At 43.0% G+C, this 18,767-nt stretch overlaps 1 protein-coding gene across 2 annotated transcripts in view; it reads left to right on the forward strand.

Annotated features, from left to right (window-relative positions):
- LOC134656449 (protein groucho-like) overlaps nucleotides 1-18,212 on the forward strand; it is an 80,903-nt gene extending 62,691 nt beyond the window's left edge. The window contains exons 8-17 of one of the 2 annotated variants that reach the window (XM_063511982.1): nucleotides 9,160-9,261; nucleotides 9,455-9,576; nucleotides 10,699-10,992; nucleotides 11,799-12,045; nucleotides 12,434-12,613; nucleotides 14,067-14,227; nucleotides 15,487-15,569; nucleotides 15,911-16,110; nucleotides 17,811-17,880; nucleotides 17,922-18,212. In XM_063511982.1, coding sequence (XP_063368052.1) covers nucleotides 9,160-9,261; nucleotides 9,455-9,576; nucleotides 10,699-10,992; nucleotides 11,799-12,045; nucleotides 12,434-12,613; nucleotides 14,067-14,227; nucleotides 15,487-15,569; nucleotides 15,911-16,110; nucleotides 17,811-17,880; nucleotides 17,922-17,959 — 1,497 coding nt within the window. In that variant the 3' untranslated portion in view covers nucleotides 17,960-18,212. Of the gene's footprint in view, nucleotides 1-9,159; nucleotides 9,262-9,454; nucleotides 9,577-10,698; nucleotides 10,993-11,798; nucleotides 12,046-12,433; nucleotides 12,614-14,066; nucleotides 14,228-15,486; nucleotides 15,570-15,910; nucleotides 16,111-17,810 lie in introns of both variants that reach the window. The other variant, XM_063511981.1, reaches the window with a different exon arrangement.
- The last annotated feature ends 555 nt before the right edge of the window (nucleotides 18,213-18,767 follow it).

Raw genomic sequence — 18,767 nt, forward strand, 5'->3', positions numbered from 1 at the left:
TCCTCTACAGGTCGCAATTCTTAACCGATTTTCGTGAAATTTTGTGACCGAATTCTATGACTAAATAAAAATTTTTTGTCGATCCGGTTTTTGGAAATTTTTCAAAATGGCGGAGTCGTGATAGCTCCCGCCTAAACAAATAGTCGTATCGGTATCATAAGAGTTTTTTCTTTTTGAGATATGTTTATACATTAAATGGCCAAAAATTCAGAAAATTTGTATCGCTAGTTTTGGCGGTATTTAGATATTTAGTTTTTACTTGAGAATGAGTAGCTAAATTTCGTCAGCTTTAGTAAGAACTATAACGGCGTATTTTGCAAACGTTCGCTTTTTTGTTTGCATGGGGAGGTCCCTGGTTCCATCCCCAGTAATTGTATACTGCTACATAACTTTTTGTATTTTTTTTTTATACTTAAATTTCGTATAGTTGTTTTTTATTTTATTTTTTATTTTGAAAAAATTAAAAATTTCCAATTTTTTATTTATCAAGCGCGGGTTAAGCGTATTCGTTTAATTTTTGTTTGTAGCTTTATGTACTTTTTAATTTTTTGTTTATAGTATTACATGTACTATATTTTAATAAATATTTTTGCCATACATTTATTCAGTTTTAAGCTCTGCTCGCGAGGTCTACAGCTCACAGAGCCACTAGTCTAAAAGGTGTCATTTGCCTTAAATCTAGTTAAAACATTCAAATTATGTATCTATGTCCATTTCAGCGTAAACGAACGTCTACAAAAATACGTTAAATATTAGATGCGCAGTTCACAATAGATGTTAGCATCTATTTCATAGTCATTGTTTCACCAACCGTTTAATCAAATATCACGCGGCAGCGACGAACCGTGTCATAACGCCACTTCCACAGATTCAATATTCCAAATGAAATATTCAATACGTATTGCATTCGCTGGTAACGAAAGTGCAATATTTTATAAATGCCAGTAAACAAAACGAAATGTTCAACTTAAAGTGCACCATTTCTCTCCGAATTCATGCCGACGCTGTGCTTGATTCCGATCGATTAAGACTTAATTAAAAAGTAAGAATTCTAGTGATTCCGTTATGAGCGCAACGGATTAATTGTTATTGGAATTCTTATTTTGATAGTGATCGAAGATATTCAATAACGCCGAGTATTAATAAATGTAGTTATTAAAATGTTGTAACATACCTACAGTATTTATTTTGATACCTATATGGATAAATATGTAGGTTGATTGACGCGAGTTGTTAAATATACAGGTGCAATTTGACCGTTTGCTCGTAAAATCGGCACTTTTAACAAACAGCCTTAAGTTTGCTATCACTAATTGGCTTAAAATTTACAGTTGGGCACTTGGAATTGGAAAGTACCAGTTCTTCCAAATTCGAGTAAAAAGTTGTTGTTAGTGGCAGAGCGTGTTGTGACCGAGCCAGCATGACTGCGGTCGCACATGCTCCCGGTTGCGGTCTCCACTCTGCCACGGGGGCTGCCACACACATGCTGTGAAAACAGACTACATTTATACAGAGTACCCATGCACCTTGTCCTCATGCATCAAATAATGCGCGGGTCGCGCGTCTAAAGTGACCGACGATACGCGTTATAACTTTCCTGCTATAATTTCTTTGTTTTAGCTTTGGCTGGTATTCGTTGACAAGTAGTTTTTGCGACCGAGAATCGAACGTGACGTTACTAGAATTCCTAAACGGCCGGATATAAGTTATCGTCTTCGTCCCTTTACTGTGCTGACAGTTTCACCTTTTTGTACCACAGTAACTGCCTCTACTCACAATCATTTCCATGGAAAACCAATTACAAAAATTGGTATTCAACTCGGTGTTGAAAGTAGAATGTTTGAATCGACATGGAGATACGTATGCGAAACACGCAATACTCCTCTAGTGAACATGCTTAAAGGAGCGAGTTTTCTTGATCGTTTTGCAGCCCTGCTGATGCTCATACCGACGTGTGTGGCCTGCGCCCCGCATACATAATGGCCACCGTACCCCCGCTACCTACAATACAACAACATATTGCATTTCACTTCATTACATTCTTAATTTTTACGACATAACCGCTGACTTAATCGTGTTATTGTTAAGCAGGAAACATTTTACAGTTTCCTTTTTACCGACCCATTTTATTGAAATATGTACTAACTAAACACGAATAATGCGTTCCGATCAAGATTTTCTCAAGCAGTCAGCAATACAAAGAGCCGCGTGAACGTGACTAACTAGAGTGTGGTTAATTTTTTACTTCAAGCCCTAATTCTCACGATGCTTTTAAATCGCCGTGAACTTGTTTGAAATAAAAACATAAGCAGTGGTGGTAATTGAAATGGCTGCATGTAATTAGCAGGTCGGCGCGCGATCGCTCGCGGCTCGCTGCACGTCTTCATAATTTATCTCAATTAGTCGCGCGTAATGAGCGGAAGGGCGACGGCGTGAGCGCCTAACGCTTCGTTGGTTTACTCCAAGCATTTTCACTGTTTATATGCTTTTATGACTACATATTCTTTTGTTACTTATTATTTGTATAAGCCGATGATATATATAATATTGCTTATTTACCCGCAGCTTCTCTGGTGCGCCTCGTAAAATAGTTGATACTCAGTTTGACGAGTATCGATTTAGATCGATTTTTACATGATTTTTACCGCAAGGCAATCGGAGTCCATTCGATGCTACAGAGAGTCAAACTTGTAATACCCCTCTTTTAGCGTCGGGGGTTAAAAACAAACTTGAGACTGCAATTCAATTTAGGTAATTCGATTTTTATTTAGGTATGAGCAATGGGAACAAAAAAATATTCTTACTGCTTTAAATTTGAACCGATAGACTGTTAAAAATCGGTCTGCGTATTAGATCAAATACCACGATTACGTAAAGTGTGTCAAAGGTCTGTTTGATTTCAAACATAGACAGAGATAATCATACTATCTTTGACTTACACTAGTACTAGCACCCATAAGAAAAGGATGAGTATAGTTTTTTTTGTTCCTATATTTACTGACCAGATTTGGTTGACCCAGTATAGAAATCAAGATCATTTAATAAATATTAACTTTAGATTTATCTAGTGAATTGGCATCATTTTGTGCACATTGAACAATCTGCCACCGAGCCAATTGCGCACAAATTATCTCAGCATAGTGGTTGCGGTTACCCGTAGCCGGCGGTTGTTCACGATATTGGCCCGACGCAAGGCAAGGTGCATGCGCTGCGGTTGTCGGGCGGCGTGTTTAACAATGCGGCGGCGGCGGCCTTGTTCGCTGCGCCGTGTTGCCCAACACGCCGACGCCGTGTCGCCCGCCACGCCGCACCTCCATGCCTTCGTGCTTATCACGCATTTACATATGCTTCACTCGCTACGCCGTGTACGGGCATCGAAAATGTTTCATGAATAAATTTGTAATCCAATTTGATGGTTAGGTAACTCCGGATTTACGAACACGTGGAACCGATAAAAACAAACAATCGAACTAGACGACTAACAGCCGATTCAAATAATCTCCGCTCCGCTTAAAACGATTAATCATAAAAAAGCGAGCGGGTCGCAGCCCTTTTTCGAGTTTTCCTCGTTACGGGCTAAGACGAGAATCATTAGGAATTAAATTTCCCCTTTCATTAGTCCCTCAACCCTCGTATAATTCCGGACGCGGAGCAATAACAATATAAATCCCCCGTCGCGCCGAGCGGGGGATTACGGCTTGTCTCGACCCTAATTTAGGGCTGCCCCCGCCCCGGATTAACGAAGTGGCGGAATCCGCTAGGGTTGTCGCTGCGCATAAACTTGTTACGTGTTTAATGTTTTATTGACGGGTGGCGAGGGAGCTCTCATTTAAATAAGCGCGTCCCCTTCGCACGCGCCGCCCGCCGGGGTCGCGGCGATCATGCGAATGCTGCCGCTGACCGCTAACCCGCTTATCGAGATACTGACCCTTCTGCCCACTGCGAAATAATAAACTGGAAAAGAAATCAAGATAAATGCCCACTTACCGGTATCTTCTCCCGGAGACTCATTAGCATATCTTATTGACACTTCAACTGTTAAATCTCATGTGGGCGGTATTCAATTCAAATTAATTTGCCTCGAGTCTTCTCCAAAACAGGTTCATTACGCTCTTTCAATACAGAACAACGCCACATTTAGTACTCAGAAAACCGTAACGGAGTATTATGGGTAATAATTTAAGAAGGCTGAGCACGCTACAAATTAATTTAGCTATTATTTGGAAGGGAATCACTTATGAAGACGGAACGAATTGTTTATTCCCGGCATTAAGTCCCGAGAGTGTCGACGCACATATTGCCGCGGAGGCAGCCGAGCCTCCCTCTCTGATTTAAGCGGAGGGATCACAATTAAAGGAACGGAGATGTCAACACGAGCGGCGCACTCCGCCGATACATTTTATTACCATACCTAATAACTCCACGGATATTTGTCACGCGTTAATACGGTTTATATTAACAATCATTGTTTTTATTTATATCGGTTTACAAGGTACCTACCTAATTCTATATTACAAATCTGTATGTGTCTAGAAGTAGGCAATTTCGCCTCTCCCAATTTTATAAACGAGCTACCTCTCAACTCTGCGCGACGAAACTCGATTCAGGGTAATTTATTTAAGTAATTCTACAAAGCGAGGCCGTGTACACCGTATTAAAATTTTGCCTCGAGACCGCAAAGTAGACGCTAACACAAAATTAAAGTCGTCGACACTTAAGGGCTTCGTACTTCCCGAAGGGGGAGAGTTTCCGTGAAATTTCTCTCGGAATGTCGAAATGGCGGGCGAGTTTCGCAAGTCAACTCAATTATCGTTTTAATTAAGGCGCCGTGCCACGTGACATTTGTTTGCGTGCGTGAAAGCGATCGCCCCCGCCCCGCCCGCGGCCCCTGCTCCTGTTAATTGTGCTAATTACTCCTGTAATGGAGCGAGGGAGGGTGAGATTGCTTATCGACGACGCTCCCGGAATTTGCTTTGTGTGATATATCAGCCCGACTCTACGAGTACTTCTTGTTAGCTGATTACTTTACATCGGATTATACCTACACCTCTCTTTTACAATAATATACAAAGGCGCGTTTATAGGTATTATTCGTTAGTTGACTGGATTTAGATGCCACCTACCCAAGTCAGAAAGTATAAAACTGAAACTGAAGTTTATAAAAATCGAGTGCAGGCAGGTAGCAAACAAAGCAGTAATGAACATCAATTCTATCGGGCAAGTTTCCAAGCGGTGCATTTGTGAGTGGTACGGAGTATGGCGCAGCCGGAGTTCCCTCCGAGAGCGCTCGTAACGCGGAGTGGCGGCGTAATGGCCGCGCACTCCACCGTGCGGTCGGGCACGGTGCGGGCGGCAGCGGGCACGGGCGCGGACGCGGACCATGAGCGCCAGCGGACGCCCGCCCGACAACGAGCGCCGGGCAATTTGGTTATTTGGGGTCGGCCATAAACCGATAGCGCGCAGTAAACGCAATCCTCCACTCGCGACTATAAACTTTACGAGTCACGTAAAAACGCGCTCGAAACGCCGACTCGCTACCATAAATTTATGCTAATGTATTCTTTATAGGAGTTTAATGTGTATTCAGAAATTCCTCCATTATTTATGTATACGAATGAACCGGTAAAAGTTAATTTTAAAGTCGTACTGCGTCCCGCGGTTTACGCGAACAATTAATTTTTTGGTGCAAGTCTGACGTTTTTGTGGGTTCCGATGGGCATGTGTGGATGTCGTTTACAAACGATGTTTGCCTACAGGCTCGTTTTTGTTTGCAGGCGCGCTGCACGGGCTAAAAAACAAATGTGTGTGGACTTGGTGTGGACTAGCTATAGACCTATAAGTAGGTAATTCAATACGTTTGGTTTAAAAATTGGCACGTTGAAAAGCTTTCTCGACTCACATGCATAAACCTATACAAAGTTGTAAATTGAGAACGTAATGGGACTTTAAAAGTAAATGGTGCGCAATAAAACTTTTCGATGACAGTATCATAAAACGAAGTCGCATAAAGCCGGTAGAGCCGCAGTTTCGATAAAAGCTGAAAGCGTCGCGTGTAAATCATGTAACTTTTCAAAACTATTATGCCTGAAATATAGTCCGAACTCAATCCGTACATTTCCGAGCGGACGGTCTATTTATCTATTTCCCCCGCTTCCGCCCCCAGCGTCCGGTTAACCGCCCCCCCCCTTCCGGTTAACCGGCGGCGGCGCGCGCGGCTAAACGGCTCGTCGCGTGACCGCAGACAATAAGCCCGGGCGGCGTTAACAGCGCGCCTGTGTGTTGCCACTTTATACGTTACGTCACTGCCTCCCCCTACGGCACACACACGCCGCGAGTGTGTGCTCCTTGGCTCGCGGCGCGAACGGTAGCCGATAAGTCGTGTTGTCGAAGCTTGTAGCGAGACGGCGCCGCCCGCGACCCCGTCTCCGACTCAATTGCCTTTTTCTTGAGGTCGACCCGCGTAATCGGATAAAGTAAAGATTAGCTCTGTCCGCTTTTCTGTTGAAAATGGAAAAGGTTGGGTAAATTACTACTCAATACATTCACATTTTTTTATTTTAAAGAAGGAAAATGTATCACGACTTTTTTATGTTTTATTAACTATTAGGAACATACTGATATAGTGTGAGAACGTGAACGTACATTTATAGCCACAATAGACGCCTCGTTAATTAAGGAAAAGTTAAAAGCCAACATTATCAAATAACAGCAAATACCTAGTCACAGTTCCAGCAACAACCATGACCACAATTCGATTTAATAAATTCAGTAATAACCGCAGACCTTCGAGCGAGTTCCTCGTATAACATAAAATCCGACCAATCGAACCCGACACGTCACATTACCGCTGCGGCTCTCGAAATAGCCCACTTGAAATTCGATATCGAATGCTGTGGAGATCGGGTGATCGTAAAATTAAGGCCCAACCCGCGCGTGGACGCGGTTTTATGACCGCGCGACTTGTGCCAATGATAAAAGTTTATTGGTTACATTTCGACTACTATCAAAATATCCAATAACGCCGCCATACGCCACGTTATTTATCTTACATACTAATACCTATACGAGCATAACGGGCTCGTCCCGTTTTATTGTTTCCCTAGTCTTTAACTGCGGCGCTCGTGCGAACCTTCTTTCTTTTAGCGATATTATCTGGGGACATTTTATTTTCCCTAGTTTCGTTGCCAAATATTTTCGCTATTAAAAAGTTAGGTCTTTTCGGTTAGTTTTCTTTTGTTCATCAAATAGGCTAATATTAACTAAATTTGCTTTATATTAAGTTTTTAAATAGGTACCTATACTAACCGTGCGTACTATAAACATTACGGTTCGTGTACAAGTTAGACCCTCTTGTGACAAAATTATGAGAAGGTATTCAACAGTGAGATAGAACGGTATATTAAACAAAGCCAGTGTAACGTTAAGTACTCGGCCGGCGATAAATAGATGTGAATCCGACATAAAGTGTTATTGTCTGGGTGCGATGCGGAGCAGCACGATAAGTCACAGCGGGCGGCGACAGGCCGGCGTGGCGAGCAAATTAACAGGCGCTTGCCACTCGCTTCTAACTTACTGCCTCGTAAAATTAGGCCCGTTCCACCCTCCAGGCTTCGCCACGGTACAAGTATCTTAAACAGCACCATGTCTTCATCTTACCGATGTTGTTTACTTTTGTGTCGAGATCTGTCTTATCAGGCGCAAAAGCTAATCGCCGTAACCTTTTCAATTGAAAGTTCATAATTTTGATCAACCTGGTGCATCTCGGCAATAATCTGCCCATGGCAAATTTGATCCTCGGTGACCTGTAGGTCACCTAGGTATATATCCCTAGATGTAGATCACCTAATAAGTCACTAGAAGACTAGCAGTGTCGTTCTTTCTAATTCTGCCCTGGGGGCCTAGCCAAGATGACAATGATTTGCAGAAAACGGAACAAAATGCTCTTGTCTCTTTAACACTCTTCCTTATTAGTGCGATAGAAACAGATACCGTTAAGTTTCGTTTTTCTGCGAAACGATTCTGATCTTGGCTAGGCCCCCTGTAAGGCTATTTACAGACGCTTTATCTGTACGAGTAGATCTTAGTTAACAAAGGAAGCGTCTTGTTCAGAGTATCTTTGATTGAATGGAAGTCACTATGCGTTTATGTCATATTCCTAAGTCGCCAATTACCATTGGTTTAGTAAGGCCAGGTGCATATTAATCGTAGCAGTACCTACACCGCAACTACTCGGTTTACCTACACCGATTTTGGCGCTTACTCGGAGTCAAGGTACTGATTATGTAAATAGGTCTGGCGTGCGGACGCCTCGCTCCCTGAGGGCCGAGGATTACGGGCCGTTTCTCATTCATGACCAGTTACGACATAAGTAATTACAGTACAGCCACGCCGTGTGACAAAGACGGACGTGAGGGTGGCACAGTAGCAGCATCTGAATTAGATTTACAACTGTATCATGGACGTGTACTTTAATTATGTTATCATCTTGCCTATTTACTCAGAACCACTAGAATTATACAGTCATAGTCTCATAGATAAGTGAAGTCTTGTCGGTTTTATAGAACGATAAAAGCGCATGGAGCGGTATCATAAACATACGAACTCGAATGTCTGCCACCACCTGGTAGATTCATAGCTACATTCGCAATATGTTGATTTCACGATACGTAAGCCTTTTCACCCGACCGGTCCTCACGGCTGCGTGCACTTGAAATAGCATCTGTCTAACAACAGCGCAGCGCACTCGACCGAATATCAGTAATCCGAATACATTTCGATATCTGGCGGCGAATAATATACGTGATACGTACGTCAACGCGGCAGAATCAGACCGAGCAGGTCGTCACGTATATGATTATTTCATTAGTCCGTATTTGCGCACTCATCCAAATGTTGCGGCCGACGGCCCCGCCGGGGGGCAGGCGGTGACCACTCCCCGAGCTAATCACGCGGTCAGTTTGCTCTGCCTCAGCTTGTTTTGATATTGATATTGACTAGCGCTCGCTTCGCTGCACGCCGATTTATTTGCGAACAATGATCGATTGATTGCTTTACGTAAGCCCGACCGTAAACGGTTTGATTATGTTTACCCGACCGTATTGTTAGAGTAAAAACGTGGGTGTATACTATTTCTGTAGCTGGACTGTTTTGTTGTTGTAGAGAAATTCCATATCACCCGGTGAAAGAGAAAAGTACCGGACGCGAAGTCCGGCTGAACCTGACCATAAGAAAATGAAGAAGGAAGAAAAAGACATGGGCCATGTAAGTTCTTTTTTCTTTAATTTGGCACTGCGATTGTTGGTGTGCCCTTCTTTACTACATAAATATATCCCACCAGTTGGTGTACCTACTTGGTCTTCCATGCGTGTTAAGCCTACAGTGTTTTTATTTGTAAATGGGTACTAATCTGTAGATGATATGACTGAATAACAACTTTCTTCATAAATATTTTCAGGAACTAGTGGTAGACGACGCGAGTGAAGAGCCCACCTCGCCCCACAACGGAGCGCCCTCTCCCCGAGAAAATGGTCTCGACAAGCTGCAGCCCAAGAAGGAGCACCCACCTCATAGCCCTAGGTAACATTCTTACTATTTTAACTCTTAAATTATCCAATCCTTTTCTTCCGAAAACCTATGCTCCGCTGGATTCCTTCAAATTGTTTCACTAAAATGAATCTATTCACGTTTTTAGGGTTCCGTACCCAAAGGGTAAAAAACGGGACCCTATTACTAAGACTTCGCTGTCCGTCCGTCCGTCCGTCCGTCTGTCACCAGGCTGTATCTCATGAACCGCGATAGCTAGACAGTTGAAATTTTCACAAATGATGTATCTCTGTTGCCGCTATGACAACAAATACTAATAATAAAATAAAATAAATATTTAAGGGGGCTCCCATACAACAAACACGATTTTTTTGCTCTATTTTTTGTTGATGGTGAAACCCTCCGTGCACGAGTCCGACTCGCACTTGGCCGGTTTTTATTTATTAAATCATCGAAATTAATATTTTTATCGATTGCTTTCAATTTTGTCGAACGGGTGATTTACTTTATTTCATCAGCAAATCGGAAAATGACCTCTGATATATTTTTCGTTTGATCAGACTTTACACCTCGCTCCGTTTCTTTCTAAGTTCTATGTAGAGCGTAAATTCTCCATAATCGCTTTATCCATTTAAAAGAAGCCTTACTAAGCAAATACATGCCTCTAATAGGGTCAGTGTATGTAGGAGCCGTCCGGCCGTCTAATCCGTCTTCTCACTAAATCAATTACTGACACCGATGTTTAGTGTACTCCTAATAACTGTAATGGGATTAGACACGCTTTGATGGATAAACCGTTGGTAAGCTGTGGCGATACTGACTTGTTTTAGTGTCAAGATGTGTTACCACGCTTTCACTGTTTCGTGCTACTTGATATTATCGTGACTTAACACTTCTTTATAACGAAGCGTTTGATGCAGAGTGAGATGACCCTTTAACCTACTTTCAATTTAATTCGGTTTCTTACACAAACGCAGAGCTAGTAATGTAGAAAAAGTGTATACTCCATCTACACGTTCAAATGTTTGTCCTTACATTAATAATTGTGTTTCCTATTTGTATTTATGTTATTTTACAACAAACTATTCTTATTCTTCTTTTGATATCGTTTACGTTTACACAGACCTTTAACAGATCAACTTCTTACGATTCCAGGTCAGGCACGTCAAGCAACGCCTCAACGCCGTCAGCAAAAAAGCTCGATGAGAAGCCAAGCACGCCGATCTCCAAGCCCGTGACGCCGACTTCCGGCGCGAGCGGCGCGGGCGCGGCCGGGGCTCCTCTCAAGGCTGCAGTGAAACCCCCCGCGCTGCAGTATCCGTATCTAGGCAACGGTGCGCATGATGCGTACGGCCTGGCGGGGTACTCGGCGCGAGCCGCGCTGGCGTACGAGCCTCTGCGCCCGCCGATCGGACCGGCGGCGTTGGCGCCCATTCCTGGTGGCAAACCGTAAGTTTTTTTTTTTCGATGTGGCGCGCGCACAGCTCTTGTGAGCAAGGACCCCGCTAAGGATACGGGCGAGCCTTGCTCATATGCATATCTGTCGCCAGTTTTCCCTTAGTCGCCTTATACGACACCCACGGGACGAGATGGGGTGGTGCTATTCTTTTCTGATGCCGGCACCACACGGCACGGGACCGTAAGTATAGATGATTAGTCTTATGTGCCATTGCTATGCCCATTGCATTTCCCAAGTACGATGGCCTATTGGCTAGGTACGACGTGGCAAAGTGTGTAAGTTGAGGAAAATACGAGCAAAGACAACGCTTGGTGTGGGAAAAATGAGAATTTTCATGGTACGACATCTTTGTACTATTGGACAGCCAGCTTTGTAAGGCCAATAATGTGTACCGTAGCCAACTAAGTCGCTACGCACACGCATTCTAAATCTATATATATAAACGTGAAAGACCTGACTGACTGACTGACTTAAATCAACGCACAGCCCAAACCGCTGGGACTAGAATGTCCAAATTTGGCAAGTAGGTTCCTTATAAGCTCTAGGGGTCCACTAAGAAAGGATTTTTCAAAATTCATCCCCTAAAGGGGATGAAATGGGGGTCCAATTAAAAAAAAACTCTCTTGCGCGTGTGAAGCCGCGGGCAAAAGCTAGTTACTCATATTAGCATTTGATCCATTTTGTAGTTATAAATTTCACAGTTTTATCCAGATCGTTAGTTTTATCCAGAAGCCATCCTTACATGGCGACCCTGCCAGCCTCACCGTGTAACTCAAACCAAACCTTACTCTTTCAGAGCCTACTCATTCCACGTATCAGCGGAAGGGCAAATGCAACCCGTGCCCTTTCCGCCTGACGCGCTAATGGGCCCCGGGATACCCCGGCATGCGCGCCAAGTGTCCGCCCTGGCCCATGGAGAGGTTGTCTGCGCGGTGACAGTGTCGTCGCCGACTAAATACGTGTACACCGGCGGCAAGGGCTGCGTGAAGGTGTGGGACATCAGCCAGCCGAGCAAGGCGCCCGTCAGCCAGCTGGACTGCTTGGTGAGTGGGTAACTGTCGTGGTTTGGGTTTTGGGTACATTTTTAATATTAGATCATATCAATTCACGTTTTCTGTGAAAGAAAAATATATATAAGCCGTTCCTTTTTTATAATTAAACCACCATATATTTTTAAGGCAAGAATTATTTAACATACAAAACGAGAAACATATGTATAAAAGGCTTACAAACAATATTTGGGTGACCGCTTCACCAAATGGCATATCATGGTCCGGTTTAGATATGTCATCGGTTTCTTTTTATCACGTCGTATCTATATCAAATAAGCCTTCGATCACTATTACCCTACCTGATTGCGCATGACTCAGCTGAACGTGTATTCATTTAATCAAACAACTTCACCCACTCACAATCAAACTTATGTTCCAGCAAAGAGACAACTACATCAGATCAGTGAAGTTGCTGCCCGACGGGCGCACGCTGATCGTAGGCGGCGAGGCGTCCAACCTGTCCATCTGGGACCTGGCGTCGCCCACGCCGCGCATCAAGGCCGAGCTCACCTCCTCCGCGCCCGCCTGCTACGCGCTCGCCATCAGCCCCGACTCCAAGGTGAAACAACTATTACATACCTCCACCCAAAAATCCCCTCGCAAATTAGAATCTTCTCAAATCTCATCCCCAGGAGTCTTCATTTTCCAGCCAAAAACAATTGTGAAGTTTTAAATTTCGAATGGAGTTTTGACTCATTGCTGACCCGGTATCGCGTCGGTGAGGAGCGGTAAGGATCGGTCGCAAACTGGGGTAGCTTCAAAACCCAACTTGGTGCAGAGCTTTTGGCAGCAGACCTAAACCCATGCGCGCGGAACGGGTCTCTTTTGTTTCCAAAATAGTTTTAAGCCATAATGTATTGCTTGCCCGCATTTTCGTTAGTCACTTTTCAGGATTGCCATAAAACAAACCTAACCTAACCATCTATAGGATAACCTAACGAAAATCCTGAAATGTTAACGGTTTCAGTTTTATGACTAATGATTATATGACAAACAATACATTATGACTTAAAACTTTACGGGAAACAACGGGACCCCCCGCTAACTACAAGATTTTCTCTGATTTTATCTTCAAAGTCGCAAAAAACACCATTCCCCGAGACCGCTGCGTAGAGTTCCGATATGGGCCGTCTTTTAATCACGGTTACTTTAACCAGATATAATATAGTTTCTCTTCTAAGCAAAGATACTATTTACACAACACTATAAATAAATTTAAATAAGAGTATGTACTTAAATTTCTTTATAGTGGTAGTTAAAGAGAACTAAAACAGGAACGATAAAAATCTAGTACTAGGAGATTACCCAGTTTTAATCTTAGCACAGCCGCGTTGCAAAAGTTAGCGGTTTACAACCGATTAAGCTTTACAACTTTACGCCGACAAAGTAACAGATTATTGACGCTGCTGCGGAAATTAAAATGTGGTTTTACTGGAACAATAACCAATATAACCATACTACTAAAACTGAATAGATATTACATCATTTATCAAAACTTTAACTAGGTAAGTTTTGTCAGCAAAACAAACATTCGTTGGCAAAAAGCTATCGAAATTCCTTAAGAATGATCGTCTCTAAGCAGCTGTTAGCTTGTAAAATGTCAAATACTAGGACAAAACAGTCTCTTTCTGTATTCTTGCATCGTCCACAAAAGTTCGTGATGAAATAATAGGGAAAGAGCTTGAAGTTCCATTATTCGGAAAGTCTGACCTTACATTATTTACATTACAATTTGTTAGATGCGTTTTGTACAATCCGCCCTAACTCCCCTATATAACAGTGTCAAGACCTGCGTTTAACCTTTTCCACGCCGTGTCAAACACAAACGCTGTCACTCAGACGCCACATCATTGAAGTGTCAAAACTGAAGTTGAACTTTATTATGTATATGCACGTAGGTCGATGTTGCTCTGTGGTCTGTGACCGATTAATAGGTCTTTGGCGTTGAACCTACGGTGCGGAGATATCGGTCGTTGGCGTCCAAAATGTTAAGTGTGATATGTGTATTCCAGGTGTGCTTCAGCTGTTGCTCGGACGGGAACATCGCGGTGTGGGACCTGCACAACCAGACGCTGGTGCGGCAGTTCCAGGGCCACACGGACGGCGCGTCCTGCATCGACATCTCGGCAGACGGCACCAAGCTGTGGACCGGCGGCCTCGACAACACCGTGCGGTCAGTACACTACTTAACTACTTATTACTCCATTTTATAAATACCTTTTAACCTCTAGCCGCCCATACGTCAAACCTTGCCAAGCAAAATGAAATTTTATTTTGTCAACACAAAGATCAAATTAGAATGGAACAGGAGACCTTTTTATAGGTCTCTGGGCGGCTAGAGGTTAACTACTAAAGAAAGACATCAACTGATGCGCGCGGCTACAGCCCAATATCAACCTTTGTGCATTCTCAGGGCCGTCTTAAACTATAAGAATTTGGGGCCCTTTTGGAAAGTACAGAAAGCTAATTAAACTAATTTTTTTTTTACTATGATCTGTTTATTATGAGTAATCAAATATACTGTTACTGTCTGTCCTTGGCCCCCTGAGAATGGGGGGCCCTGGGCACGGGCCCCGCGTGCCCTTATGCTAAAGTGGCTAAAGACGATGCACAGGCATTCTGACAAAAATCACGGTGACGCGCCGCATACGATATGGCGTTCAAAAGGCACAAGGCGTAGCATTAAATTAGCACCTTTGAAACACCTTAGCGAATTTGTATACTAATGCTACAATTTGAAACGTATATGTATCTGACGCGCATTTATTTTGACTTTACTGTCACTCAAAGAAATATCAGGTTTGAAACAACTGTGTTGAATGGTAGTCGCAAATGTATCGCTACTAAAATTAGCTGAGGTTTTTGCTCTTGGGAAAACGCACGGACTCTATTTTGTTTAGCGTGGGCATTGTATTGTATTGTAGTACGGGCGATTTTCCGCAACTCGACGTCCTGCGCCTATTTTGCGTGATAGGGGCTAGTCCTGCCAGCCCAGCTCCTCGAGGAATCCTATCAAACCTTTGATGTTGAGTAGGACCTCGGGGAGGTCTCTCGGGGATCCGAGATGTTTTGCCCTGTATGGGGCCACTCCGCTGCATTCCAGCACCACGTGAGGGGCTGTTTCTTCCTTCTCCATGCATCCACGGCATAGGGGACTGTCTGTGACACCTGTTATAAAAAGATGTTTGTTAAAAAGTCCATGACCTGTTATGACACTGGTTACCATACTCATAGCGTGGGCATACTTAAAATTTAAATCCTAACCAAAATGTTATACTTATTTAAGTTTGATAACACTGGGCAGTGTGTTGCTTTGTTTTACCATAATAATTTTGTAGTTTATAACCGGATCACCTTAATTAAAATTGCTTTGTGTTATTTTTTATTTTTTTTAAATATGTTTGATATTTATGTTTGTTGTTTGCGTTACAGGTCGTGGGATTTGAGAGAAGGCAGACAGTTGCAACAACATGACTTCAGCTCTCAAATCTTCTCGTTGGGATACTGCCCTACAGGTAAAATACCTAATTCATACACACAATTTGGTAACATAGAGTATTGCATCTATTATGAAAACCGCAAGTGTGGACGGAGTGAGGCATTCGGCCGTTGTAGCACACTTGGCCCACTTGGGGCCCGCAGTTACGCTTTTTACTGGACATTGCTGCAAACGTGTTTACAGCAATATTATGAATACTTTCTAATTGTTCTATGGAACTGTAAATATTACAAACTTATTTCGAATTGAAAATTTACGAAACATTGCTAAAAGAGACAGAGAAACGTTGTTAATTGGGTCGTATGAGCTTACAAGTTCGAACTTGGATCTGTATTAACCAGCCCGTTAATTCCCCAGGCGAGTGGCTAGCGGTGGGCATGGAGAACAGCAACGTGGAGGTGCTGCACGCGGTGAAGCCGGACAAGTACCAGCTGCACCTGCACGAGTCGTGCGTGCTGTCGCTGCGCTTCGCCAGCTGCGGCAAGTGGTTCGTGTCCACCGGCAAGGACAACCTGCTCAACGCCTGGCGCACGCCATACGGCGCCAGTATATTCCAGGTAACACATCTTTTCTCAAAAATGGACGGCAAAGTCGACGTTGCCGGTTAAAAAATAGGTCGCGAAGTGCGTAGTTTATGGTCATTCAAAAAATTAAAAAGTTAAAAACATTGCAGTCTCGATTTCGGGACTGCAATGTTGCATACAAATTCCATTATTTAACGAGTTCCAAACTTTTTAAAACTTTAAATGGCCATATCAAATGAAGGCATAGGTCCATTAAACAGCCAAACTGATGATCAGCACTTATTATTATAATGTTGGTACCGCGACTATTTAGGTGTCTCAAATACGTTGGCGTATTTTCAGCAGAAAAATACACGTCTTTTTTTTAATTATTTTTTTAAAGGCGGCAAGCAAATCTTTTTAATGGTTTTACTTTATTCTGTGAAAATTAGAACGTAAAATATTTCTATTTCTTGCACCATTTTTGAGAAAAGCACTATATATGACTCGGCTGGAAGGCTACTTGCTGACTTCGGATTCAATTAAACGGACTCCCAAGGTCGTCCGTTTAAAACGAATCCTCAGCCTGCAAGTAGCTACTTCCGAACCTCGACAATAATGTACTATTAGTAGCTAGAAATCAGTTATAGATTGTAGATGGGATTATGTTATTATATAGAGCCTGTTGGGCAAACGCCTTCCCCCAATTTCTCCACTGGTCTCGGTCCAGTGCTCTATGTCCTACTCCTTCAAGAAAGAGTCCAGTGTATCTCGCCATTTCGAGTTTTCGAGCTCCGATTCCGTACCGTATCGTTCAGTCGTCACTCCCACAACTCATTCGGCGTTCATCAGACATGATAGATCCAGTTCCATTTGAGCTTAACGATTTAGAAGAGATGTATACTTAGGGCCGGTTGCACCAAACTGTTCGTATCGTTAAAAAGTTCGCTAAAATATGTATGGAAAGTTTCATAGTAAAGCGCCGGGGCGCGCCGGCTGACGTTGATCAGCCTGTCAAATGTGGTTGGTGCAACTGGCCCTTAGACTTAGAAACTAACAGCTGATGTTGAGTGCGCTGTACCGGTTCGGTTACGTTATACGGCAACTCTAGTTTCAAAATTTGATGTTTCCAGTTGCCACTATATATTTTCTGATGCTGTAAAGTGCCGTCTACTTCAGCTGGCTAATTTGTAGGGCACATTTTCATCATCATTTTATTTCTTAGCTTAGACTTTACACATCTTAGGGCCACCCCACATCTGGCGTCTTTCGAGCGTCGGCGTCGGTCAGCGCTATGGAAAATGACGTCGCTGCGCAGTTGCGTCGACGTCGCATCGACGTTGCGTCGAGCAGGGCCATAGAGTTGTAGACGCCGACGAGACGCCGACGCTCGAAAGACGCTAGATGTGGGGTGGCCCTTAGGTACAGGTGCACCAACCACATTTAGCAGACTGATCCGTCACTAAAGATCGGTTTTCCTAGGATAGCGGTGCCGTCTTATAGCGTCATATATGGATGTCGTAGTATTTGTATGGAGACGGCCGCTATATGACGGCACCGCTATCGAAGCAAACCAAAGCTTTAGCAGTCAACTATACAGTTTCCTATACAATAAAAATTTGTGAACGCTTTAACGTTGACAGACCGTTTGATTAGATTTTCTACCTATACTTTACTTTAAATTAAAGCATCTAGTAATTTAACTTTCTGTAACTATAATTTCAATCCATTTACAGTAACATTTTTGTCCACAGTCAAAAGAATCATCATCAGTACTAAGCTGCGACATCTCCTCCGACGACAAATACATCGTGACGGGTTCAGGCGACAAGAAAGCCACAGTGTACGAAGTGATCTACTAGTGAGCGACAAGAAAGCCACAGTGTACGAAGTGATCTACTAGTGAGCGAACAAACGTGACTGTGCCTAGTGGACGTTCTCTGAACGACAGTGGTGATATAGTTATAGTGTATGTATAGAGTATATTGGGAAGCCTGTATGTACTTATGCGACTTGTTTATATAGATTAGTGTGCGCGGTTTATGTTTATTTGTTGAGCGCCGGTAGTGTATGTTGGCAGCAGATCTCAAAATGATGATTTCGTTTCAATATTGTTGTAAAATGCTCGTATTAAAGAAAAAATATGCGCAAATTAATATTTTGTTTTTTTTTAACCCACGTGCTTTGACTTACTGGGCATCTGTTACTGGGTATACTATAGACGTGTATGTCTATAGTATACCCAGTAACTAATCCTTTCTCTCAAAGGTTACGTCATTTATGTAAGGCAAAGTATGCTCGGGGCGGGTTGGATGTTTTCAATTCTTTACAATTAGCTGTTATTAAATAGTTAGTCTTTGCGGAAAGAGAAAAGTCGTAGAAGGGTTTTACCACACCAATCGATCGACGTCGATCTATTGATGTGGTAACACCCTAAGGGAACCCATAGATTCTGCGACTCTTCTTTTTCCGCGGTCTCTACACGGTATAAAAGTCTGTTCACGAAAAACCAAATTGAAAAATACTGCTGGTCGGCAGTTATCAACATCGCTCATCGCATCGTCGTTAGATAGGGAAAACTTTGTGAAATCGACGGCCGATAATTAACTATGGCAACAGTTTGGTGCAACCGACCCTTAATCAAAGAGTTCCTCTTTCTTTCTTTCCTCTGAAGTTTGGAATCCCAAATAAAACTTTACTAAAAAACGCCG

This window comes from Cydia amplana, chromosome 18, assembly GCF_948474715.1.
Source record: "Cydia amplana chromosome 18, ilCydAmpl1.1, whole genome shotgun sequence".
Taxonomy (NCBI): Eukaryota; Metazoa; Arthropoda; class Insecta; order Lepidoptera; family Tortricidae; genus Cydia; species Cydia amplana.